We start from the raw sequence: 25,673 nt of genomic DNA on the forward strand, positions 1-25,673 counted from the left end.
GACTAGCGGGAAGGACTGCCCAAGTTTCCACACACACACACACACACACACACACACACACCAGATGCATGTCCTCTTTACACCCCCTTTTTAATTAAGTTGCCAAGCGTGTAAAGCTGAATGTGCACAAGTTAAATGTGCGTTAGTTGTGGGATTACAGTGTATATAGAAGGCAAGAGTCTATTATTGGCAAGTTGAGTTTGTCTGCAAGGAGCCTGCTCCTTGCCTTTCCTTCCTAGCCCTCGCCCGGTGTCTTACAATTTCTAAACAGAGGTCAGGATTGGGCCCTTCCTTTGTGCATATTTGGAAGCATGCTGCACTCAATAAGCTCCCTTGGAAGGTGCAGAATGATGCAGGGCCGCTCCATTGATGCAACAGGGAAAACAGCACCTTTTGGTGGCATCTCACCTTGAGCTTTTTCACTTCAGGTGGTCATGAGAACTTGTACCAGACCCTGCTTACTATTTCCTCTGCCCTCCCAGTCCATTTTCCTTTTGTGCCATGTACTTTCAAGATTCTAAGCCTGAAAGCAAGGTAAACCATCCTGCAAGCCTTCATTAAGGATTTTTAAAAGTAATAATCTTGTAATAATAATAACAAAGTTTTATTGTATTCAGAAAAGACCCGCTGAACTATTGCCCATTCGTTTTACTGGATCTACTATTCTGAGTATTACTTAGACTGGGGGCAATCCAGTCAGATGGGCGACATATAAAAAAATTGTTCTTAGTAGTAGTACTATTTTTCTCCCATTTCATGGTGGAAGAACATTAGACATTATTGCCAACATTAGACAAGTCTAAGAACATAGGTCCATCTAGCTCAGTATTGTCTACACTAACTGGCAGCAGCTCTCTGGGGCTTCCGGAACAGAACAGTCCCAGCCCTGCCTGGGAACTATAGAGACTGAACCTGGAACCTTTTGCATGCAAAGCAGATGCTCTGTCACTGAGCCAGAGACCTTCACTGTACTGCATCAAACCACTGAGTCCATCTAGTTCAGTGTTGTCTGCACTGACTGGCAGCACCTGTTCAGGGTTTCAGCCACAGGACGTTCCAAGCCCTACCTGGAGATGTCAAGGACTGGACCTGCGACTTTGTGCCTGCAAAGCAGGTGCTTCCAAACACTCTAGCCTGTGCATTGGCAGAAGACTACCTGGAGGCCCCAAAATACACCACCTTGACTTCCATGGTGAAAGACAAATGGGCCATTCCGTGAAAAATGAGCCTGATAAGAATGCTAGATGAGCACTGGACTTTGGTGAGGAAGATTCCAAACGTGCAGTCTAACCATTTTTTTAAAAGCTAAAGACAAAAGAAGCTTATTTTATGGACCTTCTTTTCAAAAGTCCACCCACGTAGTCTTCACAGAAGTGTTCAAATTAAAAGTTTTCTGATGATTGTCCCACCTGTGACAGCATTTTTTCCTTAATTTTGTATCATTAAATTTCTTAAACTTAATTCCTGATTGCATAGTTGTAACCAATAAACATTGATTTAAACAGATATGCTGAGTTTATCATTGAGTCACCTCCCAACTCACAGAGTTTTTCCATAAATCAAACTTATCTCAAGCTCCATGTCCTTTTTTTGTCCCACCCGTGAAACACTTTTAACATTTAATAAAATTGTCAAAAATATCCATAAAAATAATAAAACATTAGTAAAATGTTCAGTATCTTATTAAGAACATAGTTTAAATTTTGGTTGTTAATTTTTATGTATATTTACATTGTTACACATGTGTGAATACCAAAAAACATGGTCAAAGTGTCCCACCCGTGACAATGGAATGGCCCAAATGCACACACACACACAGGGGGAAAAAACCCTCTGTCGTTCTTGCACCGAAGATCTGCAAACCTTCCAGGCTCTGAGAAGCAAGAAGGGTGCTGGGTGGAGAAGGCACTCTTTAAAGCCCCGTGGCTTCACTCTGGACTCTAAGAGCACATGAAGAACAGTGCTGGATGAAGCCAATATCCCATCTAGTCCAGCATCCTGTTCTCACAGCGGCCAACCAGATTCCTGTGGGAAACCCGCAAGCCAGACTCAAGCGCATTTTTCCTTATCTTTAAACTAAAAAGTCCCAAACACTGCAACCTAGGGGAGTCGCTTCACTCCCTTGATAATTTCAGCTGCCCCTTTCCAAGTTTTCAATACCCATTCTGAGATGAGGCGGCCAGAACCGTACACGGTGCTCCCAATGCATTTGCACCATAGATTTGTACAACTGTGTTATATAGCGGCAGTTTCATTCACTCCTAACAATCCCTAGTGTGGAATTGGTGCTCTGAACCCACCAGCAGCCAGCAATAGATAGCCAAAACTTTCTTATATCCTCTGCAGCAATCTGCGGGCACCTTCCACAGGGCAGGCATCCCGGGAGAAACTCACCAATTTCCGGAGCGCCCCCTCGTCCATGCTTAACAGCCTCTCCTCCGACATGTCCCCCGGTCAACGTCCAGCTTCCCACCTTCTGCACCCCAAACCAAAAAAAAGACCCTCACAGTGGTCTCAAGGCACCGCTTCCGTATGCAAACTCTGGGAGGGTGGCCCGCTCAGCATCCGAACGGCCGGCTCGGAGGAGGAATTCTGGAAGAGAACAAACCACAGCTGCGTTAGGCCGGGGGGGGGGGGGGGAGAGAGAAAGGGAAAGAGATAATAATTGGGAGGTCTTTCCCCCGGAGTCATTAAACAGGGTGTTGAAAGGCAAATGGAGTCACGGCAGCCAGATTCGCTGGCTGCTAATCCCCAAACTGGAAAAGGAGACCGTCTGAACGCCAGCCCTGGCCGAGATCATCGTAGATCTCTCTCTCTCATATACACACACCGGCCAAGTGGCTTCCAGGAAACTCTGATGAGTCCCTCAAGACACAGAACCCCAGACCGAGAGAGAGAGAGAGAGAGAGAGAGAGAGAGAGAGAGAGTCCTCTCCCCACCTCTCAACTCCGTTTTCCAAGAGTTTGGCCAGGCAAGGAGCCTCAAGCAGAGCGCCAGAGTTTCTCAACTCATCAGGGAGGAAAGCTTTCCACCCAGCTCAGACACATACCGATTCCAAAAAGGCAGCGGGCCAGCTAGCATCTTGCCCACCCAGACACCCAACATATTTGGAGGGGGGGGTGGAGAAGGGCTGACTCAGGAATAATAAGCCTCGCGGAAGTCGGCACAACTGACTACCCACAAGAAATTGCTTCATTTTAATTGGGAGTGACAAACGGCCAGGCAGAATACTTACCGGGGTGGTGTCATCACCGACTCACACAGAGATATATTATAGGTATCCAGACACACACAGGTAACACAGGGCTGATAAGAAATGAATGGAAACTGATTTGGACCAGGAAAGAGAGGCTTCAGGTGCCTACTCGGACTCCCTTTGATATGTTGCATCCTCTCCACAATCCTACCTCGCAAGGTTGTTGAGAGGATCCAGCAGGCTGATCCAGACATATATTAGCCTGAGCTTTTGGGGGGGGGGGCAAAAAACAATAAATAATATACAGTGTATATTGATTTAAGTCATTATTTTAAAAAGTATCCTTGGGAAAGATGGGGGCATAGCCCACATGCAGTTTAACGTGCAGTTATGCAAGGTCTTTCATCCAGAGTGGAACAAGAAACCTTCGAGGCTCAATAGATCCAGAGACAGAAGGTCCACATGGTTATGGCACGAGGACTATTAAAATAGTGAAAAAGCAAGTGAATGCTAACTTTTAAATCTTTCTGCAGCTCCCAGGTAAGTGCCAACTGATGTCCAAACACACACTCCAGCAACGACAGTACCTGGTACTTCAGGGGCCCCAAACCAGGTGTCAGGAAAGGGCAGCAACACACGAAGTTAATAGCAAGTATAGGAGGGAGGTGTAGGGTGAGAAATCCCATTTAATCCAGATTAAGGAATTTCATTGCACACGAACATACACCACATCTCTTTAGTAGCGCTTAAACGTGAAGGCTTTCCTGAAACTGATGTCCAAGTTGCGCACCCATTTTCAGGATTACCAACGACAAACCAGACGCGCTGTCCAGATTTGGGACACACATCCTCTTCAATCCGGATCTACTAGCCCCACACATCCTCTTCAATCCGGATCTAGTACACTGCGGTTCCCGAATCCAGTTAACCCGTTGACTTCTCTTCCTCTCAATAAAGACCCACTTTAGGTTGGCAACACACCCTTCCCAATCCGGATTAGCCATTCACCTCCCCCCTGCGCTCACATTAATCCGGATTAACTATTTGCTTCCCTTCCCCCCCCCCCCACACACACAACCAAAAACAGGGCACGCACCTCAGCAGAACCGGCAGAGCCATGCAGGAGCCAAGCCCTGCCCCTATGCACTTTTCAAATCCCGATACAGATCCGCTCCCTCCGGCTCTCGAAGCACTTCTGAGCCAACAACCCGCGCCGCGCCGCCAAATCCCAGCCTCCTTCTTCAAGGCCCCGCCCCGATTTTCTCGAAGGGACCAATCGGAGGGCGGATCTGGCTCCGAACGCTCGCGTAACAGCTCTCCGCCTTGCGCTATTGGTTCAATTCAATTGGGTGGCTACGCCTCCCTATTCCTGTAAGCCCGCCTTCCCTGCTTGGCATGCTGGGGGTTGTAGTTCAAGGTGGCACCCCGGGATTGAGGAAAAAGACAGGCTTGAACGACTTTTTTAAAAGAGAAAGCTAATTGAAAATAAAGGTATTTAGCAGCCATTTCTGACAAGCTGCTTAGAGTTATTGTATCATATTGCTGAATTGCCTTAATTGTTTTATTTGCTTTTTGCATATATTTCCCCTCCAAATGATCATAATGTTATACTGATGGGAATGTTATTTATAGTAAGTAGAAGTTCTGCTGTGTATGTTACTGTATTTTCTAACACACATTCTACTCATGTAAAAACACGCTGATTCCCGGACCGTCCGCTGGCCGGATTTAGAAGGTGATTGGGCCGGATCCAGCCCCCGGGCCTTAGTTTGCCTACGCATGATCTAGTAGTCCAACCCGCTTCAATGCAGGAATACGTAGCTGTCCCATACAGGGATCGAACCTGCAACCTTGGCATTATCAGCACCATGCTCTAACCCAGTGTTTTTCAACCACTGTTCCGCGGCACACTAGAGATGTTGCCTGGTGTGCCGTGGGAAAAATTGTGTTTATTTGATTCCTATTCAAGAGAATTACTTTATATATAGTCAATATAGGCACAGAGTTAATTTTTTTTAACATTTTCTAATGGTGGTGTGCCTCGTGATTTTTTTCATTAAAAAAGTGTGCCCTTGCCCAAAAAAGGTTGAAAAACACTGCTCTAACCAACTGAGCTTTCCAGGCACTGGAAAATAAGGGATATTATCCGTGTGAATGGACGTTTTTGTTTTTATGGGCTTTTATCATTTACATTATATCAAAAGTATGGAACGTATCGCTGATGTCTCTGCTTTGATATTCCATGCCTTTGTTCTGAGATGATTTTCTTCTAAGTTTGCCAAAAAAGGGACGGAGAAGGGGAAGAAGATTGGACCAATTCATGGAGGACAAGTCTATCAATGGTTACCAGCTTTACTGGCTATGCTCTGCCTCTACTGTCGGAGCAGTAAATGCTTCTGAGTACCAGTTACTGGAAACGACAGGAGGGGAGAGGGCTCTTGTGCTCAGGTCCTGCTTGCGGGTTTCCTATAGGCATCTGGCTGGTTACTGTGGGAACAGGATGCTGGACTGGATGGGCCATTCGCCTGATGCAGCAGCCTCTTCTTAGGTTTTCAGAGGCATCCCAGCCAGCACTCATGTCTCCCAATCCCATTGTGCGGCTTTTTCTCATGTAAGCCACACTGGGGTACCAGGGCAAACTCCCAAAGCAAGTAAAATTAACTACGAACCCCAATTGGAATATGCCAAAATGGCAAAACTGACCGGAAGGCTCAGGAACCAAGAAGACAAAAACTTCAAGAAAGAATGGGAAAGATTTACATGTATAATTTATTTAGGAGACCAATGTAAAACAAATGAAAACATTAGCAGGATTCTAATAACACTTGTGGGACGCGGGTGGTGCTGTGGATTAAACCACAGAGCCTAGGGCTTGCTGATCAGAAGGTCAGCGGTTTGAATCCCCGCGACGGGGTGAGCTCCCGTTGCTTGGTCGCTGCTCCTGCCCACCTATCAGTTCGAAAGCACGTCAAAGTGCAAGTAGATAAATAGGTACAGCTCCAGCGGGAAGGTAAACGGCATTTCCGTGCACTGCTCTGGTTCACCAGAAGCGGCTTAGTCATGCTGGCCACATGACCCGGAAGCTGTACGCCGGCTCCCTCAGCCAGTACGCAAGATGAGCGCCGCAACCCCAGAGTCGGACACGACCGGACCTAATGATCAGGGGTCCCTTTACCTTTACCTTTAATAACACTTGTAATGTAACGAAGACTATGGACAATATGGAGGGATATGAAACATGGATGATGGAATATTATGCAGTTGAAAATGTTGACAATAGGGCCCAGGGAGGGGATGGTGAGAAGTCTGGAGATTCAGAGAAATCTCTGAACGTGAGCATGTATTTGGTATTGTTATAACTTTACGCTTATAAAATAAAATAAAAATTATTTCAAAAACAAACTTCGTTGTTCTTCAGTCGTTCAGTCGTGTCCGACTCTTCGTGACCCCATGGACCAGAGCATACCAGGCACGCCTATCCTTCACTGCCTCTCGCAGTTTGGCCAAACTCATGTTAGTAGCTTTGAGAAAACTGTCCAACCATCTCATCCTCTGTTGTCCCCTTCTCCTTGTGCCCTCCATCTTTCTCAACATCAGGGTCTTTTCTAGAAAGTCTTCTCTTCTCATGAGGTGGCCAAAGTACTGGAGCCTCAACTTCAGGATCTGTCCTTCCAGTGAGCACTCAGGGCTGATTTCTTTGAGAATGGATAGGTTTGATCTTCTTGCAGTCCATTGGACTCTCAAGAGTCTCCTCCAGCACCATAATTCAAAAGCATCAATTCTTTGGCGATCAGTCTTCTTTATGGTCCAGCTCTCACTTTCATACATCACTACTGGGAAAACCATAGCTTTAACTATACGGACCTTTGTCGGCAAGGTGATGTCTTTGCTTTTTAAGATGCTGTCTAGGTTTGTCATTGCTTTTCTCCCAAGAAGCAGGCGTCTTCTAGGGATCCCCTCCAAACCTGTGCTAAAGTTTTGAAGTTGTTTTGCCGCAAAACACCCCCACGTTTTTTAGCTCCCCACAAACTGAGAAATTGATACATCAAACACGGGGTTCCCAAATGTTGGGGTTCACAGTTAATGAGCCCCTCCCCCAAAAAAGCAGTGTGCTCAGGAGTCTTTTCCACACACGCTGTGTGTTCTTTGAACTTTCAGCCCAATTTGTGGCCCACACCAATTGCAAGAGATCTACTGAATGAACAGACCTGAGATGGATAGAGTTTTAGTATGCCTTTTCTATGTTTTCAGCTGCTCGGTTTTCACTGTTTTTACGGATCATTTTAATTTCTTGTGTGCAGCTTAGAGGGATTTTTTTTGTGACAATCCAGCAATATTTAAATTTTGATTAATAGTAAGAAATTGGCAGGGGGTTGGGCTATATGAGCTCTAAGGTGCCTCCAGTTCTTTTCTTTTTTTAAAATAACAACAACTTAACAATTGATGACAGGGGACCCTGGAACAGCAGCAGGCATCTCAGACAGACCCACTAGTTCCTGCCTGCCCCTAGCCATTGTGCTGCTGACAATGAACAAGGATTAAGGGCAGCTCTGCCACAAACAAGCAAATGTAATTGTCTGGGATTTGGTTACCTTGGGCTTAAGGGTCCCAGCAGCTATTTGCTGTGTGTCTGGCACATTTCAGCACTGCCTGGTAGCCATGCTTAAGTACACCGGTCATAAATACTGTGTTTTGCACGTCTGTTTCCCCCCACCCCACCCGTCAGGCCAGTTCAGGGAGCCAACCCTGCCAAAAGCTATGTATGTACAAAACGTTTAAAGCACATGCCTTTCGCCCAATCATCCTGGGAACTGTAGTCTCCCCACATAGAATAATAGAATTGTAGAGTTGCAGGGGGCTCCAAAGGTCCTCTAGTCTGACCCCCCTGCAGTGCCGGAATCACAGCTACAGAGCTACAGTTCCAGGCACCCATAACAAGCTACAGTTCCCATGATTCTTTTGGGGGAAGCCATGGGCTTACAATGTGTGGTTTGTGGTGTGGCCCCTGTGTGTGTGTGTGAGAGAGAGAACATGCTTCTTCTTCTTCTTCTTCTTCTTCTTCTTCTTCTTCTTCTTCTTCTTCTTCTTCTTTGATCACTCGTAGCTGAGTAAGATTATTTTCCATAAAGAATAGTCTTAACAGTGAGTCCGTAAGTGACTGTGGAGACCAATTCTGGATCCACACGTCCTTCCACAGTGGGGACATAGGTTTCTGGGCAGGAGTTGATCACGGTCAGGGTTTGCCAAACATGCCCCACTCTTAGCACGTTTTTCTCTTTTGTCCTGAGTTCGAGTGTCATCACCATCACCATCACCCAGCAGAGCCATTTTCCTTACATCTCTCTGGCTTGGTCCACAAGATGCAGACCGTTTCCTGTTCTCTTCCTTCAAACTTCTGCTTTCTCCACCCAGGGGCGTTGGAAGGGGGGGTCCGCCCCGGGTGTCATCCTTGGAGGGGTGTGACAAAATGACACACCGCGGGGGGTGGCAATTACCGTGGGGCCTGGCCTCCTGGGAGCGACATGGTGGCTCGGCCCCTGTGCTGCCCGAAACGCCAGCGTGGGGCTTGCATCCGCCAAGCAGACTCTGTGGGCAGCTTGCCACATCACACTCCTGGGTGGATCACCACGGTGCCTCCATGCGTGGGTCGCTACAGCACCCCCGTAGGTGGCTTGCCCCGCCGCTGTGGGTGCCGGAGGAGCTAGCTACGCCCCTGTCTCCACCAGAGCCAATGTCCTCACTGGATGGAGGCTGCTGGAGTTTCTTTCCTCAACAAGATGTCAGCCATGATGAGCAACAGGATTGATGAGGACTAGGAACTTGGACATTCAACTCGGAATGTGAGAGAGGAATGGCGGGAGGGAGGGGGCTTCCCAGTTGCTGCTTCTCACTGCAAAACAAACAAACCAGGAGAGGCGTCTGTTAGTATTTGTGATGTAATTTCCTTGGAAATGTATTTCACAAAGAGTAAATGGTATTTGGGAAAGGAAGTTGCCATTGGTTGGTTATTTTGTTAAGTTCTACCTTGACTGTGTTGCAAGAATGTTACTTGCCCAAAAATGGAAAGAAGAAGGAAATCCCAGCAGAAGAAGAATGGATACAAATAGGTATGGAATATGCAGAAATTGCAAAACTTACTGGCAAAATAAGAAATCAAGATAACAAACTTTTTATAAAAGAACGGAAATGGTTTATGAAATATTTACAAACAAACTGTAAACAGTTAAGAACATTGGCAGGATTGTTGTAATAAGATGCAGTTTTGTAAGAGTATATATTTAAAGTAGATGATTAAATGAGCAAATTAAGTTAATTTGGATACGCAGAAAATATTAAAAATAAATTTAAGGAACTGCAGAAAGAGGGGGGAAGGAAATCAAGTTTTGAAATGTTAAAATGATTGTAAAATTATTGAAATGTATAAAACTGAAAATCATAAATTAGATAGGTAGATAGATAGATAGATAGATAGATAGATAGAGTTCAGCCTTGACTGTGAATGTGAGAGGCTTGGGGACTTTGTGCAGACACTGTTTGGAGGATTTTGTAAATAATACTTGTTGTTCAACTGTTGCCAACCTGACAGGTTAAAAAGATTTATCTTCGACTATTCATGTACGGCATATATTTCTTATCACAAATAGCTGACAGCATCTGCTTATTGCACATCATCCATTTGAAGCACATGGCTTACTGCAAAGAATTCTGGGAAAAGCAGTTTATGCCTCACAGAACTACAAAATCTTAAGCAAGTGTGGGTGAGGGGAGGAACTACCGGCTTAGTATGGGAGTTATAAGTTCTGCATTGGTCAAAAGTTTCATTTTTGTTTCATAGGTCACATCCACACCATATATTTATAGCACTATGGTTACCACTTTAAACAGTCATGGCTTCCCCGGAAAGAATTGTGTGAACTGTAGTTTCTTATAAGTGGTTAGGAGGCGCCCATTCCCCTCAACGGAGCTACAATTCCCAGATTGTTAAGCCACTCTTGAGCTCCTCTGTCTGGACATTGAGTAGGGATGGCTACTGACCAGCTTAAATTCATGGAGGTAAAAGCTATCAATGGCCATTAGCCACAATGGCAAGGCTCCACAATGGTTCCTGAATAGGTAAAAGGTAAAGGACCCCTGGACGAGTAGGTCCAGTCAAAGGCGACTATGGAGTTGCGGCGCTCATCTCGCTTTCAGGCCAAGGGAGCCGGCGTTTGTCCACAGACAGCTTTCCGGGTCCTGCAGCCAGCAAGATTAAACCACTTCTGGTGCAACGGAACACCGTGATGGAAACCAGAGCTCACAGGAACACTGTTTACCTTCCCGCCACAGCGGTACCTATTTATCTACTTGCACTGGCATGTTTTCGAATTGCTAGGTTGGCAGGAGTTGGGACAGAGCAATGGGAGCTCATCAGTGTTTTGTTTTGTTTTTTGAAGTATTTCTATTAAAGGAGCTCATCAGTGTTGAGCGGATTCGAACCGCCGACCTTCCGATCGGCAAGCCCAAGATGCTGAGTAGTTTGGACCACAGTGCCACCCATGTGCTGAATACCGTTTGCTAGAAACCACAGCAAATGTGCTCAAATCCTGCTTGAATTCTGCTAGAAGGGCCATTGGCCTGGCTCATCAGACTCTTCCGAGGTGCTTGTGTTGACCTCTGTCACCTTCTTTTAGCGGTTGTGCCTTGGCTTGTGACAACCAGATCTCTAAACCAACATGAAATGGAGAGGAACAGCCATTGTGGAACAATCAGATAAGGGACAATAAATCATCAGCATGCGCACACATGCACACCCCTCCCCAAAGGTTGTGTTGTGATGAGATAGCGCTGGGGTCAGGGAGGAAGGCTGGGGCCAGTTACCAAGGCCGGAAGCAGCCAAGTGCCAAGGCACATGACCTGATAAAGAGGACATTATGCCCTGAAAGAATTTTCAAGGTTTGAAAAAGAATTATTGGAGAATAATAAGAAATTCTTATCGAAAATGCATAAGGTACTGTTAGAATGGGGCACTAAAGATGAAGAAGTTAAAGCTGTAATGATACACTGCGCAAAAGATGTGGGTTACCAAAAATATATTTTAATTTATGGGAGAAGTTGTGGAAAGAGGATTTAAAATTTATGGCTTGTACATTGAAAGAAAACTACATGGAAATGATGTCCCATTGGTATTTGACTCCAGTAAAACTAACAAAAGTGTTTAAAAACACCTCCAACCTATGTTGGAGGTGTAAAGATAAGGAAGGTACTTTTTACCACATGTGGCGGACATGTAAAATAGTAAAAGACTTCTGATATACAATGAATTTAAAAAATGTTTAAGATAACTTTAATCAAAAAACCAGAAGCCTTTTTACTAGGGTTAACAGGAGATGAAATACCAAAAAGAATTAAAAAGGCTATTTATGTATGTGACAACAGAATGCTACTTGCCCAGAAGTGGAAGGAAGAGAAAGTCCCAACTAAAGAAGAGTGGATAACCAAGATGATGGGCTGTGCCGAAATGGCAAAGATGACCGTGAGGATCAGGCACCAAAATGACAAGAAACTCAGTCAAGAGCGGGGAAAGTTTATAGAATATCTTAAAAACCACTGTGTATACCTTAAAACGTTGGCAGGGTTATTGTAACACGTATAATGTAATATTAGTTAAGGGGGGGGAGAGAGAAAATGGATTAGAAAAATGTAATTAGATGCAAAGAAATAAGGGGAAAATTGGAAATGGGGGGGTGGGGTGGTCCGAGGGATCCAAGTAATTCTAGGAGTGCAAAGTTTTTTTAATGATGTGAATGTATAAAAATATTGTTTAAAAAATGAAAAAAACAGGACATTGTGTCCTGAGGAGTTTTGACAACTGCCTCAGCTGCACATGCCCTGAGGCGTGGGGGGGGGGGGAGACAATGGTACCAGCCTTCTGGCCATACTGGGCCACAGGGCTTGTCCTGTAGCCCCATAATAGGCCTATGGGACTTTCAGCCTAAAAACGCAACACACACCCAAAAAAGGGGCGGGGAGGGAGGAGGAAAAAGTAAACTTGGGAGCCCATTTTCCTAAAGTTAAACAGAACTTCCTATCATGGCCAGCTAGAATGGAAATAAATACTGTAGCTCTTGTTAATGACAATGGGAATTATAGGGACAGAACTACAAAAATTGTATAGAAGTCTATTCATGTATGCCAGGGGTGGCTAACTCCCAAGAGACTGCGATCTACTCAGAGTTAAAAACTGGCAGTGATGTTGAGCTTCTTTGGGGGTTCAGGTCAAAGTTGTTCATCTTTTCTTAGGGGAGCCAAAGATGTTGAGCTTCTTTGGGGGGAATCCAGTGATCTACTGGTAGATCATGATCTACCTATTGGACATGCCTGATGTATGGAACTACAGTAGCAAGAAGGCTACCTGCCCAAAAATGGAAAGAAGCAGAATTCCCAGAAAAGGAAGAATGGATACAAAAACATATGGAATATGCAGAAATGGCAAAACCTACCGGAAGAATAAGAAATCAAGATAACAAACCTTTTATAAAAGAATGGAAATGGTTGGTTGAATATTTACAGATAAATTGCAAACAGATAAAAAGATTGGCAGGATTATTGTAATAGCTTGCCTTTTCATAAGAGTATATATTTAAAGTAGATGAATAAATGAGCAAAGTGAACGAATTTGGATATGCAGAAGATATTAAAATAATAAATTTAAGGAACCGCAGAAAGAGGGGGAAGGAAGTCAGACTTTGAAATGTTAAAATGATTGTAACATTAATGAAATGTATAAATTTGAAAAGTATAAATAAAGACTTTTTTTAAAAAAAACAACCACTTGATAGTGACTTGTTTCCTGTGTTAATTAGTGTTTGAGGGTAGGGGGATTTTCTGCTAGGCACCAGCCCTGTCCCCAAGTTGAAACCTTCTTTGTTTTTCTGTGCTTCTGGGAGTCAAAGGAACAGCAAAGGTTGTGGAAGCCTTTGGCTGAATTGAGGCCAATGACCCTCACCTTAAGGCTTCTTCTTCTTTTTTGGCTTGCCTCTAAGAGGAGGGACCTCCTCAGTCTCACCGAAATCTCAAGGGGCCATCCTGCTTGACCTTTCACTGCAAGCTCCTCTAGTCTGTTCGTGGCTGCACAGCAAGTGAGAAGGCAGGGATTGCTAGCAAGTGGGAAGGCGGGGATTGCTAGCCCCTCCTTAACCGAAAACTGCAGAGGTGATGCTTTTCAGATCTGATAAGACTTGCGTTGATACAGATCTTGCACCTGCAGCCCAGGCTATTGTGTCGTAAGAGCCCCCTATCCAGAGACTGTTGTTCCCTGAATTACTTCTGCCTCCTGATTCATCCGTTGCTGTCCCAATTCTCATCTCGCAGTTGGAACATTTTGTATGTTTGTTTGTTTGTTTGATTGATTGCTTCACTGGCCGGCTGTTCGTTTTATCCAGACAATGGCAAAAGCGGTAGATGTTTCTTACTTGATAGCCTTGGGGTTTGGACCTGGGCCCTGGATGCCAAGATTGGACGCTTCTCCCCGTGAGCAAGGATATCGGTGGCCGATGAAATAGTGATTTTAAGCTTTCTGAGCTGTCTCCGCTGCTTTTTCCATCGTCTTGCCATACACCTGGGTTTTCCATGATATTTTGCTGATTCGGTAAAACCACCACACACACCCCACACCATTTTTACACCTGAAAACCAGGACATGTCAGGAATTTTCCAGACTTATGGCAAGCCAAATGAAGGGAAGAACATAAGAGCCTGCTGCTGGATCCGGCCCCTACCTGTTCTCACAGTCGCCACTCAGGGGCAAAACTAGGCTTTATTTCATCCGGGTCAAAGGCCCAGTTTGGCACACACACACTCCACACATACACACATGTGCGTACACATGCACACAGGCTAGGAGTCTCAATGGTGCCCCTCTGCAGGCTTCATCCGGTGCAAAAAAAGCCCCTCCCTCCATAGCTATGGTTCTGCACAAGCAGGACCTGAGCACAAGAGCATTCTCCTGCCCTGCTCTTGTGGCTTCTTGCACGTAGGATTGCCTCTGACGACGGATACAGAGCATAGCCATCATGGCCACTAGCTGGATGCAGAAGAGTCCTGGGAGGCACCAGTTGAGGAACCCCCAGGGGAAGAAACCTCAGAGCCAGGAGATTGGTGGTGGGGAAAGGATGAGTGAACAGAGGGGGGAGATTGGGAGGAGGAGGTGTCGGAAGCTGAAGAGCAGTCCAGAATCAGAGGCGGGGGGGGGGGGGAGGGGACCAGGAGACAGAGATGAGGCAGGCTGCTGAAGAACCCAGGGAGTCTTCCCCTCCTGCTGCAACCAGCTCTTCTCCACCCCACCCCAGTCTCCAAGAATACACAGAGAAATGAAAAGAGCAGAGGAGAGATTGGTTGCAGACAGAAACAGTCTCTGATTGCTTGGCAGGGGGGGGGACGTCCTGGAAAGGAGGGGCCTTGTGGGAAAGCGGGGACCTTCGCACAACCTCCTCGCCACTGCTTCCTTGGGGCAAGACCTACTGGGAAGGGTTGCTGTGACCTCCATGACTGAGCTGTTTCTTTAAAGAAAGAGTTAACTTCACTGATACAGTAGAACCTTTGTTCTCAAACTTAATCTGTTCTGGAACTCCGTTCGACAACTGAAACCGTTCAGAAACCAAGGCGTGGCTTCCCATTGGCTGCAGGAGCTTCCTGCACTCAAGTGGAAATTGCGTCGGACGTTCAGCTTCCGAAAAACGTTCGAAAACTGGAACACTTCCAGGTTTTCGATGTTCAGGAGCCCATTTGTTCATTTGGTGTTTTTAAAATGGGTGACCTACACCTGGCTCCGGATACCTCCTTAGTCTCAGTGCACCCTTGCGGAACACAGCAGGGAGGAGGATGGAGGCAAAACTAGTTAGCTGGCTCCGCCTTTCTTCAGCTCTGGCGCCACCTACTGTCAGGCTCCCTGCCTTGTGCCCCATCAGCTGCAATGGGTACCAGCCACAGCAGATAATTCATCAGAAAGGATGAGTGTTACCTTTAGGGTTTTATGCACCATACCATCTTAGGCTGGCCCTGCCTCCAGCCCATCCCAGGATCTTTGGGACCAGCCAGGGAAGGTGTCCAAAATCCCACAATTGTAAGTCCCAGGCCTGAAAGCCTTCAGCCAAAGACATGTCTGATACCCAAAATAAGGCCTCTAAGTTTCCACTTTTAGGACAAGTAAACACAGTCTGAGCTGGGAGAATGACGAGTTGCCAGGCTGTGACTCCCATCTGCTGCCCAGCTTTGGTCTCCACAGAGACTCCACACAGCCTGCCAAGGGCATCGAAGGAAGAGACAGCCATGCCACGCCCCCCTGAAAGAGAAGTTCATGCACCCAGCAAGCCCCAGCATTGCAATCTGTGTGTTCCAGATCACAGTGGGTGGGGTGCGAAGGGACAAAATAAATATGTAACAGGACAGAGTTAAAAACTGGATGATGTAGCGATGGCCACAGACTTAGAATGATAAGAGTAGTACCTCTGGTGCAGGACACATCATGCTCTTTCTGGGGTAATTTGTCCACTTTTGGTCCCCATCCTGCACTCAGCTCTCACCTGCGGCTCCTAGAAGCTGTCAGCATACAACAGCGGCCACACCCCGGGAACGGCTTCGACTGGCCTGCTAAAGCAAGTGAGGGTGGCAACAGGAGAATGGGCCTTTTCTGTAGTGGCTCCTCATTTGTGGGATGCTCTCCCCAGGAAGGCTCACCTGGTGCCTTCATTGCAAATCTTTAGACGCCAAGTGAAAACACTTCTCTTTAACCAGTCCTTTGGCTGAATAACTTTCTATAGTCTTTTAGATATGTGTTGTTGTTGTTGTTTTGAGGAGGTGGGATATTGGTTTTTGTTTGTTTGTTTATGTTTATATCGTGCAATCTCTGTTCTCCTTTTTGTATTTTTATGTTGTGATCCATCCTGCGATCTTTGGCTGATTGATTAATAATTGGGAAAAGTTGCCTCCAATTGATTTATTGATTAATAATGAAAAAAACTGCCTCCAGCTCCCCACTTCGCACTCTGCTAGGTCAACACTGCAGGCAACCAGTCCTGTGCCTTGTGGCAGGAGGGTCTGTTTCCTTTGCTCCCTCAAGCTGGGAAACAGTTCAGGCACCTCCTCCGACCCTCGACCCAGATGATTCCCATATTTCCTTCTGATTCCTTGTTTCCCTTGCAAAAAGCTCTGCTCTACAATGGTGTTTGGCAGCAGGGAAGATGGAAGGGAGGCTTGTTTGTTTTAAAGAGGAAAGTTGTTTCCAATGGAATGGAAAACAAAAACCAAACACATCATGGAAATCTCTTGCGCTCTCTTGGGCTTCGATCAGCACCAGAAAAAAAACCCCCAAATTTGGGTGTAATCTTGATCTGGCAGGTTCCTCGATACAAGTTGGCCCCTTAACTATTTCAGGACTGGTCTGGGTGCTGGAAATTTTTGTGGTATTTCCTCCCTGCTCCCCCCACCCCAGTCACTGCCTGACAAGCATCCAGGAGAGAAGCCATGCAGAGGGATAATGTGGAATTCTCCAAGTCAACAGAGGCACCCAGGTGAACCTTGAAAGGGGCTGAACCAGGGATGTAGAACTTTTGTTCGACTCCAGCACCCATCATCCCTGATCATTGGCTGTGCTGGCTGCAAGGGATGATGGGAGTTGTAGTTCAGCAACATTAGGAGAGCCACAGATGTGCCTTGGGAAGTACCACTGGCCCACTCAAGACCAGGAGTAGTCAACCTGATGCCCTGCAGATGTTGCTGGACTACAACTCCCAACATCCCTGACCAGCGGCCATGCTGGCTGCTAGGGATGATGGAAGTTGAAGTCTAACAACGTCTGTGTCAGGGACTGGCTGGACGAAAAGGATTGGTGGGAGACACCAGCCAAGGAACCTCCAAGGGAAACCCCAGAGGAGGAAGGCTCAGAGCCAGGGGGTTGGTGGTGGGACACTAAGGAGAGGTCAGAGGGAGACGATTGGGAGAAGGGGCTGATGCTGAAGGGGCAACAGGGTTCAGTGAGCAGGGAGAGTCAGTGGCAGGGAGCAGTTCACACTCTAAGGCTGAAGCAAAGATGGGGGGGGGTCAAGAAGCTTCTGAAGACTCCAGAGAGTCACCCCCTCCTGTTGCAAAAAGCTGCCCTCCTCCCCGGTCTCCAAGAATGCACAGAATAGTGAGGAGGGCAAACCAGGAGGTGTGCAGACACAGCTTGAGAATCATCTGGGAGAGGAGGAGCCTTAGAAAGGGTGGAAGGTAGGGGCCTTCAGTCCTGGCAACTGCTCCACAGGGGCAAGACCTACTATTTCCTTGAATAAAGAGTTAACTTCACTGGCTACTGACTCTTTGTGCCAACTTGCATCTGACTCCAACCCTGGTGGTCTGGAGGGCACCTCGTTAGCTAAACCCAGTGTGGACAATCCCAGACCCTCCAAGTGTCCCTATTTTCCAGGGACTGTCCCGGATTTACAGAAGCTGCCCAGTTTCTGATTTGATCCCGCTTTTCCTTAGGACGTCCCTATTTTCAACAGAGAAATGTTGGAGGGTATGGAGTTATGTGACCCCTGAGCCGAGGAGATACGTTACTATGCAACTTTTAGAAGACATCTGAAGGCGGCCCTGTACAGTTGTACCTTGGAAGTCGAACAGCTTAGTTCCCGAACATTTTGGCTCCTGAACGCCGCAAACCCGGAAGTGACTGCTCTGGGTTGCAAACTATTTTTAGAAGCCGAATATCCAATGGGGCTTCCGAATGGCTGCAGGAGCTTCCTGCAGCCAATCTGAAGCCATGCCTTGGTTTTCAAATGTTTCGGAAGTCGAACGGACTTCCGGAACGGATTGCGTTCGACTTCCAAGGTACGACTGTATAGGGAAGTTTTTTTTAATGTTTAATATTTCATTATGTTTTTATATGTGTTGGAAGCCACCCAGAGTAGCTGGGGCATCCCAGTTAGATGAGTTGTTGTTGTTGTTAAATAGGATGTCCCTATTTTCATCGGGGAAATGTTGGAGGGTAAATCCTGAGCTGGGATGGACCCAGGTTCTGAATCATCCTAAGGCAGTTTGTTGTGCTCCTATAAAGGACACAGTGAGATGTCAAAGCCCCACATTTTCCACACGCAACTCATTTCAATCCATCCATCTTTCTCTTTAACATTTGCAGCCCTTATCTCTGAGGTTGGCCTGCCTCCCCCTCCAAGCAATGGGGCTGCCATCCACAACTCCACCACCTTCTCCCCTCTTGGCTTGCAAATTCTACCAAAAAAAGAAATCCCTGCACTCCTTTGGCAAGCAAATGTGATCTTTTCCTCTGCACATGGAGGAGTAGGCCGATGGCTCACGGCTCTGGTATCCTTCAGGCTCTCCAGCCTTGCTAATATTTCTTCAGAGGGTCAATGACACCCTCTTGCAAATCCTTGCACCGAAAAGGAGTGCTTGCTGTTCTTGTGACCGAGGGCAGATGTCACCTAAAATTAGGAAGAATTTTTAAAAATAAGAAAGAAGTGTTGTCACAGGATGAGAAGGTCATGAAGAGCTTGCTATTTCTGTTAAGGAGGCAGAGTGGAGGAAGCAAGCAGCAGGAGATTTATGAGGTTTTTGGTGCAAGTTGAAACCTTGCATACTTTGGCTCATGAGAGCCAGCTAGCTGAGGCTGCAGGTACATGGGGATATGCTCTCCTCCTCAGCTTGGGACAACATAAGATGACATCACTCCATAAAACAGCAGCGGCAGATCTGTCATCAGGAAATAAAATCAAACTGTCAAAGTTTGCCTGCCCAGACACAACCCATTTGCCTCCAGAGTCAAAGAAGGAGAGATGGAGGTGTCCTCATTGCACTGTGCAACAATTAGTAGTAGTAGTAGTAGTAGTAGTAGTAGTAGCAGCAGCAGCAGCAGTAGTAGTATTGTTATTTCCATTTATATCCCATTCTTTGGTCAAAAAGGCTTACATATGATCAATTAAAGCAAGACAGTTGCTTCTTCCTGCAAGTTTGCAATCTAAAGAATCACAACACACAAGGGGAAGAAGGGACAGGGAGGAAAGAGGAGGGAAAATCAAACTCGGGCACCGGTTCTTAAACTGGTATTCTTAAAGCTCAATCGGCATAGCATGAGACTGTTAATCTCAGGGTTGTGGGTTCGAGTCCCATGTTGGGCAAAAGATTCCTGCAGTTGCTTCCTTCACAATGGACTAGATGACCCTCGTGGGCCCTTCCAACTTCACAAGTCTATGATTCTATGATAATGCCTAGCTGGCACAAGGCCCCTATATGCCGTCCATTAACTCTCATGGAGGTGCATCACATCTCCTGGGTGGTTGGTTTCTCTTTGTGGATAGAAACATCATCATCATCATCATCATCATCATCATTTATTATTTATATCCCGCCTATCTGGCTGGGTTTCCCCAGCCACTCTGGGCAGCTCCCAACAGAATATTAAGAACACAATAAAACATCAAACATTAAAAACTTCTCTAAACAGGGTAGCCTTCAGATGTCTTCTAAAAGTCAGATAGTTGCTTATTTCCTTGACATCTGATGGGAGGGCATTCCACAGGGTGGGCGCCACTACCAAGAAGGCCTGGTTCCCTGTAACCTCACTTCTCGCAGTGAGGGAACCACCAGAAGGCCCTCAGAGCTGGACCTCCGTGTCCGGGCTTAGCGATTGGGGTGGAGACGCTCCTTCAGGTATACTGGGCCGAGACTGTTTAGGGCTTTAAAGGTCAGCACCAACACTTTGAATTGTGCTCGGAAACGTACTGGGAGATAATGTAGGTCTTTCAGGGCTAGTGTTGTATGGTCTTGGTGGACACTCCCAGTCATCCGCTGAGCCCTGCTTGATGTCAGGCCAAAGGCCTGTCTAGTCCAGCCGTCAGTTCTCCCTGTGCATGGAGCGATGCCTTTGGGAAAGGCACAAGCAGGGCATGAGTGTATTTTGCCCCAGGAATTGATATTGAGAGGCTGATAACCGGAAGCTGCCTTCTGCTGAGTCAGACCGTTTGTGGATAGGAATTTAAGGAAGCCCATAATGATGTACACTCACCGTGCTTTAAAACTAAAATTAAAAGGCAGTGACCCCGCCTCACCCCAAGGCATAGGGGAAGAGGCAAGACCTTTGTAAAAAAAAGAAGAAGAAGAAGTTTTATTAATACTTTTCATAATTCAATAAAAAGAAACTAATCTAAACCAAAAATAATAAAAAGAAGGAAAAGAAAAAGGATTAAAAAATAATAATACAAAGTCCTCTCTCAGGTGTACCTTAACTTTTGTCCTATACAGAAAAGGCTTTGCCCGCTCATTTCTCACCTGAGGGCATCCATTTCTTCCCCCATCCTCTCATCCTGGAATATCTCATCTATCTGCCTCTCACAGATAGGTGGGGAAGAAGCAAGAATGATGGCTTAACCCTTAATTTGCTAGTAGGTAGCAACAGGGGTCAAATTTGAGTCAGTTTGCATTTAAAGGCAAACCTACCCAGTTGGTAGGGATGCGGGTGGCACTGTGGTCTAAACCACAGAGCCTAGGGCTTATCGATCAGAAGGTTGGCGGTTCAAATCCCCACGATGGGGTGAGCTCCCGTTGCTCGGTCCCTGCTCCTGCCAACCTAGCAGTTCAAAAGCACGTCAAAATGCAAGTAGATGAATAGGTACCGCTCTAGCGGGAAGGTAAACAGCGTTTCCGTGCACTGCTCTGGTTTGCCAGAAGCAGCTTAGTCATGCTGGCCACATGACCCGGAAGCTGTCTGCGGACAAACGCCAGCTCCCTCGGCCAGTAAAGCAAGATGAGCGCTGCAACCCCAGAATCATCCACGACTGGACCTAATGGTCAGGGGTCCCTTTACCTTTTTCACAGTAGGTACTTTGTGAAACAATATACAAAGCAAAATATACACAGCCACCCTTGGGAATTCGCACTTCTCAAAATTTTGCAATGCAGCTCTCTGGCCAAGTGTAAAAAAGCCTATACAAGGGTAGAAATTAGTATAAAAATACATATATTAGTGAAATGGACATGCAAAAAAAATCATTGTTAGTGGAAATTGCTTGCAAGAATGCATTTTAGTTAAAACTACTTACAAAAATATATTTATTAGGAGAAAATTCCACTAAAAGGCTGGTGAATTTTCATCATTTTTTTTAAAAAAAACAAAACAAAACACACACACATCACAAATGGTTGCAGAGATGTGGAGACCTGAATTTAAGATTGAAAAGAAGTGAGAAACATGGAGAACTGAAGTTGACATTTTGCCATCCCTGTCTGTCATTTTAGCAGCATAAACATCTCTACATTTGTCTTCTTCATCATCCTGGTCTACTCTATATGGTTGCTGGTAAAGTTGATTCAGGCAAATGTGAAGTGTTTTGAACCCTCAAAAGTGCAGTGTAAACTAAAAGTATCATTTAATTTTTTATTATTATTATTATTATTATTATTATTATTATTATCATCATCATCATCATCATCATCCCTCTTTTATATTGTTCAGAGTTCTATTTCTTGCTCAGACAGAGCTGTGGTATCCAACACAGCGTTCCATCAAGAGTGGAGTTAGGAGATCTTTAGGAATTTCCTGATTATATAGGAAGTCTGGAGAATGACAGCTTTTTTGCGTTGCATTAAGCAGAAACAGTTTTCTTTTGGAACTAAGCCCTGAGCCGTTACCAAAATCAGGATTATATGAATTGTCTTGATTTTCCAGACATGCTCTATTTCCACAATGTTGTTTTCCTTTGACAGTCAGGTTTTTGTTTTGTTTTTTTGGTAGGTGTTTTTTTGTTTTGTTTTGTTTTATTGCAGTGCCATGAAACGTTCATTATAGTAGCCAATTTTAGATTTGCTTGTGAATATCATCCTCGGTCTCTTATAATCTATCATTTTATCTTCTGTCCTTTCCTGGAATGGATATGCAGTGATGATTAAAAAGAAGAAGAAGCTTCACCTGTTGGATTATGGCCTGTGTGGGCAGCTGTTCAAAGGACCAAGCCACAGCCCACCGCAATCTTGAGACCCTTTCTGCTATGTTTACAACAGAAGAGGAGTCTGCTGGATCAAGCCAATGGCCTATCTAGTCTGTTCTCACAGCGTAACCAGACGCCTCAATGGGAAACCTGTAAGCACGGTTGAAGCCCAAGGGCCCTCTCCCCTCCTAGCAGCCATTGACAGCCTTTTCCTCCAGGAATTTGTCTAATCTTCCTTTAAAGCCATCCAGGTTGATGGGTATCGCTGCCTCCTAGAAGGATCTAGAAAAACACATACGGGTTAGATCATCAAAGATGGATGGCAGGGTTTCTTGCTTCAGTGACATGATGGTTCCGTTCGACTCGAGGGTTTCGGTTTTGGAAACGGACTGTCAGGCCCCACCACAGTTTGCCCAGACGTTTCAATGGCCTAGTTTGTGTTTCTTGAAAGGATCCAGCTGTCTTCTCTTTTCCCCCCCTGGCATTCAGAAGATCTGTTTCCTCCTCCTGAGAACAGAAGGTTGACTCCCCTTTGCTGCTTGGCAGCTGCAAGAGTTTGTGGAGAGATTCTTTGCTGACTGTGCCCTGGGGGCAGTGCTGAAATGGAGACGGGAGGCTGGATTGAAGTGCTGTGTTCCTGAGCCTTGTCTCTCTTCCTCTGCCCGGGGCTCGGCTTTACGACACAATGAAACATATAAAAGGAGAGAGCTCCTCAGAGTATACACAGAGTGCATTTCACTGACACTGTGGCTATCCATGCACTACTTTAGGTCATGTTACAGGTAGGTAGCCGTGTTGGTCTGCCATAGTCAAAACAAAATAAAATATTAAATATTAAAAAAAAAAATATCCTTCCAGTAGCACCTTAGAGACCATGGAGAGACCTGGTCTGAACAAAGACATTGGATTCTTATCTCATTATACATGACAAAGCTATCTTTAGCCATCTCACCCCTTGCTTTTTCCTGTAAGACCAATTGCAGTTGTCAAGAGGTTTTCCAACCACCCATTCCCACCACCCTTCTGAATAATTCCCCTCCCCACTCCCTCACTATATTTAAGGGTCTGGTGACTTCCATTTCAGTGTATCTGAAGAAATGTGCATGCACATGAAAGCTCATACCAAGAACAAACTTAGTTGGTCTCTAAGGTGCTACTGGAAGGAATTTTTAATATATATGTTACTAGCTGGCCTGGCCACGCGTTGCTGTGGGGTTTTTTTGATTTGTTTTGTTTTTTGCTTTTAAAAATTCTCCTGACCCCGAGAGTATTCTGGAAGCTCCTGTTTTCATTCTTCCCTGTCCCTTTAGAGCAGGGGTCAGCAACCTTTTTCAGCCGTGGGCCAGTCCACTTTCCCTCAGACCATGAGGTAGGCCGGACTATATTTTTTTTGGGGGGGGAGGGAATGAACTAATTCCTATGCCTCACAAATAACCCAGAGATGCATTTTACATGCGAAGCTGCGGCGGCCATTTTAGGTGAGGGCACTGGCGAACTTAAAGAGCATTCTCCCCCACCCCAGTCCCAAAATTACCCAGTCCCAAAATTACGCACCCCTGCGACACAATCCCCTCAGAGCTGGTCTTACTCAGTGCGACCTCTCAGGCATGCCTCCTACTCCGTGTTTTTTTTCTTTCTTGGCGTATGCGAAGCTGCGGCGGCCATTTTAGGTGAGGGCACAAGCATTGTTGCTCTGGCCAGGTCTGATGATGTTGACGGGCGATCCGCCTTTCTATTGGATGCTGTTGGAGTCTTCATTCCTTTTGCTGGTGAGGTATACTAGGTGAGGTATACTTTTTTCCCCTTTATCCTTTATTTTAGGCATCACAGGTGTGGTTTGTTTTAATTTTTATTACACCAGATCCTTCCTTGATGGTCAAGTTACGCTTTGTCCTAATTTGATGAGATTTGGTCCAGTGGTTACGGAGCAAGGTGGTGTCACACGTGCACGCAATGGGAACATTTTTATATACTGTATATAGATTTTACTTTAGCTCATGTTCAGATGCATAGGAAGGTGCCTTATACAGAGATAAACTCTTGGCCCATCAACCTCAGTACAGTGGTACCTTGGTTTTCAAACAGCTCAGTTCACGAACAACTTGGAACCCGAACGCTTCAACACCGGAAATAGGTGTTCCGGTTTTCGAACACTTTTCAAACTTCTTTCGGAAGCTGAATGTGCTCCGTTTTGAGACCCCCGTGGTTCCTGTTGCGCTGCTCATTTGCGTCCCCCCATTGTAATTAAAGCCTTCCGTTTCTGATTGCAGTGTTCTAAGGTGATATTTGGAGCTTATATTTGGTGCTTTTGTTTTTGCTATTTATTTTGCGTTTTTTCTTTTGAGGCTTTTTCAGTTAATTTGTTTTTGTGACTATGTGGATCCCAGTTCAGCTACTGATTGATTGATTGATTGATTGATTGTGTGACTGTGCTGTGTTTTAGGGGTTGTTTTTACAGGAATAACAGCTAGCAACCTCGGAAGACTGACTTTTCTCTCACCCGGTTTCATGGGCCTGACTTACTGTATATACTTGAGTATAAGCCTAGTTTTTCAGCACATTTTTTGTGCTGAAAAAGCTGCCCTCGGCTTATACTTGAGTGAGGCGGGCGGTGGGGGCGGCGATAAAGAAGCCCTTTCTCTCCGCTCGTGCCGCCACCCGCTCTCCCCAGTCAACCACTCCTTAAGAAGCGTACAAGAACGGTGGTTCTTTACTCTCCCCAGGCAGCTTGTTCCATTCCTGAACTGCTCACATAAATGCAAACTTGGCAAAGGAGGAAGAGGAAGGAGCAGCCTAAAGGGCTGCTTTCAGGCTGCTCGTTCCTCCTCCTCCTCCACAGCGGCAAAGGTGAACCGGCTTATACTTGAGTCAATAAGCTTTCCCAGGCTTTTGTAGGAAAATTAGGTGCCTCGGTTTATATTCAGGTCGGCTTATACTCGGGTATATACGGTACCAACCTATTCAGGCCTCTAGCTCTATGGGAGAGAGACTCGTTTCTTTTCCAGAGTTGGCATGCCACCAAAACCTGCGCAGGAATGCCAGACTGCCACCACCATCAAAAATGTTGCTCGGGCCTCCCTTGCGAGACACAGAGACGACACCAGCGAGAGAAGATTCTGGCTGGGATACCCCTAGGGAGTCAGAGGTGCCACACCCGAGACAGAAGACAAAGGTGAAGATGGAGAAGAGAGTCGACTCAGTCGGGGCGGTTGTTTCCCTCTCTTCTCCCTCCAAGCAGACAGCTGCCCCACTTCTTTTCTGTCTGGGGCATGGACCACTCTGTACCAAGTCTCTCAGTTGCGGCTTTCCTGCTCACAGGGGCACCATCTGGGGAATGGGGGGGCGAGGACCCCCCCAAAAAATTGTCAAGAAGGGGACTGGGCCCCTCAGAATTCTGTGGCGGCCATGCGTGCACATGGCGCAACATGCTCAATTCACCTGCACACACCGTGCAGTGTGCTCGCATCACAATCCGTGCGGCGTGCCAGCACATTGCCAGCACATTGCACAGCATGTGCAAGTGA

At 46.0% G+C, this 25,673-nt stretch overlaps 1 protein-coding gene across 1 annotated transcript in view; it reads right to left on the minus strand.

Moving 5' to 3' along the window:
* Positions 1-4,415, minus strand: part of SMTN (smoothelin) — a 77,009-nt gene extending 72,594 nt beyond the window's left edge. The window contains exons 1-2 of the mRNA XM_033136121.1: positions 4,293-4,415; positions 2,395-2,592 (exon numbers count right to left, since the gene is read on the minus strand). Coding sequence (XP_032992012.1) covers positions 2,395-2,445 — 51 coding nt within the window. The 5' untranslated portion in view covers positions 2,446-2,592; positions 4,293-4,415. The remainder of the gene's footprint in view (positions 1-2,394; positions 2,593-4,292) is intronic.
* Positions 4,416-25,673: the final 21,258 nt, after the last annotated feature.

This window comes from Lacerta agilis, chromosome 17 (assembly GCF_009819535.1).
Source record: "Lacerta agilis isolate rLacAgi1 chromosome 17, rLacAgi1.pri, whole genome shotgun sequence".
NCBI classification, from domain to species: domain Eukaryota; kingdom Metazoa; phylum Chordata; class Lepidosauria; order Squamata; family Lacertidae; genus Lacerta; species Lacerta agilis.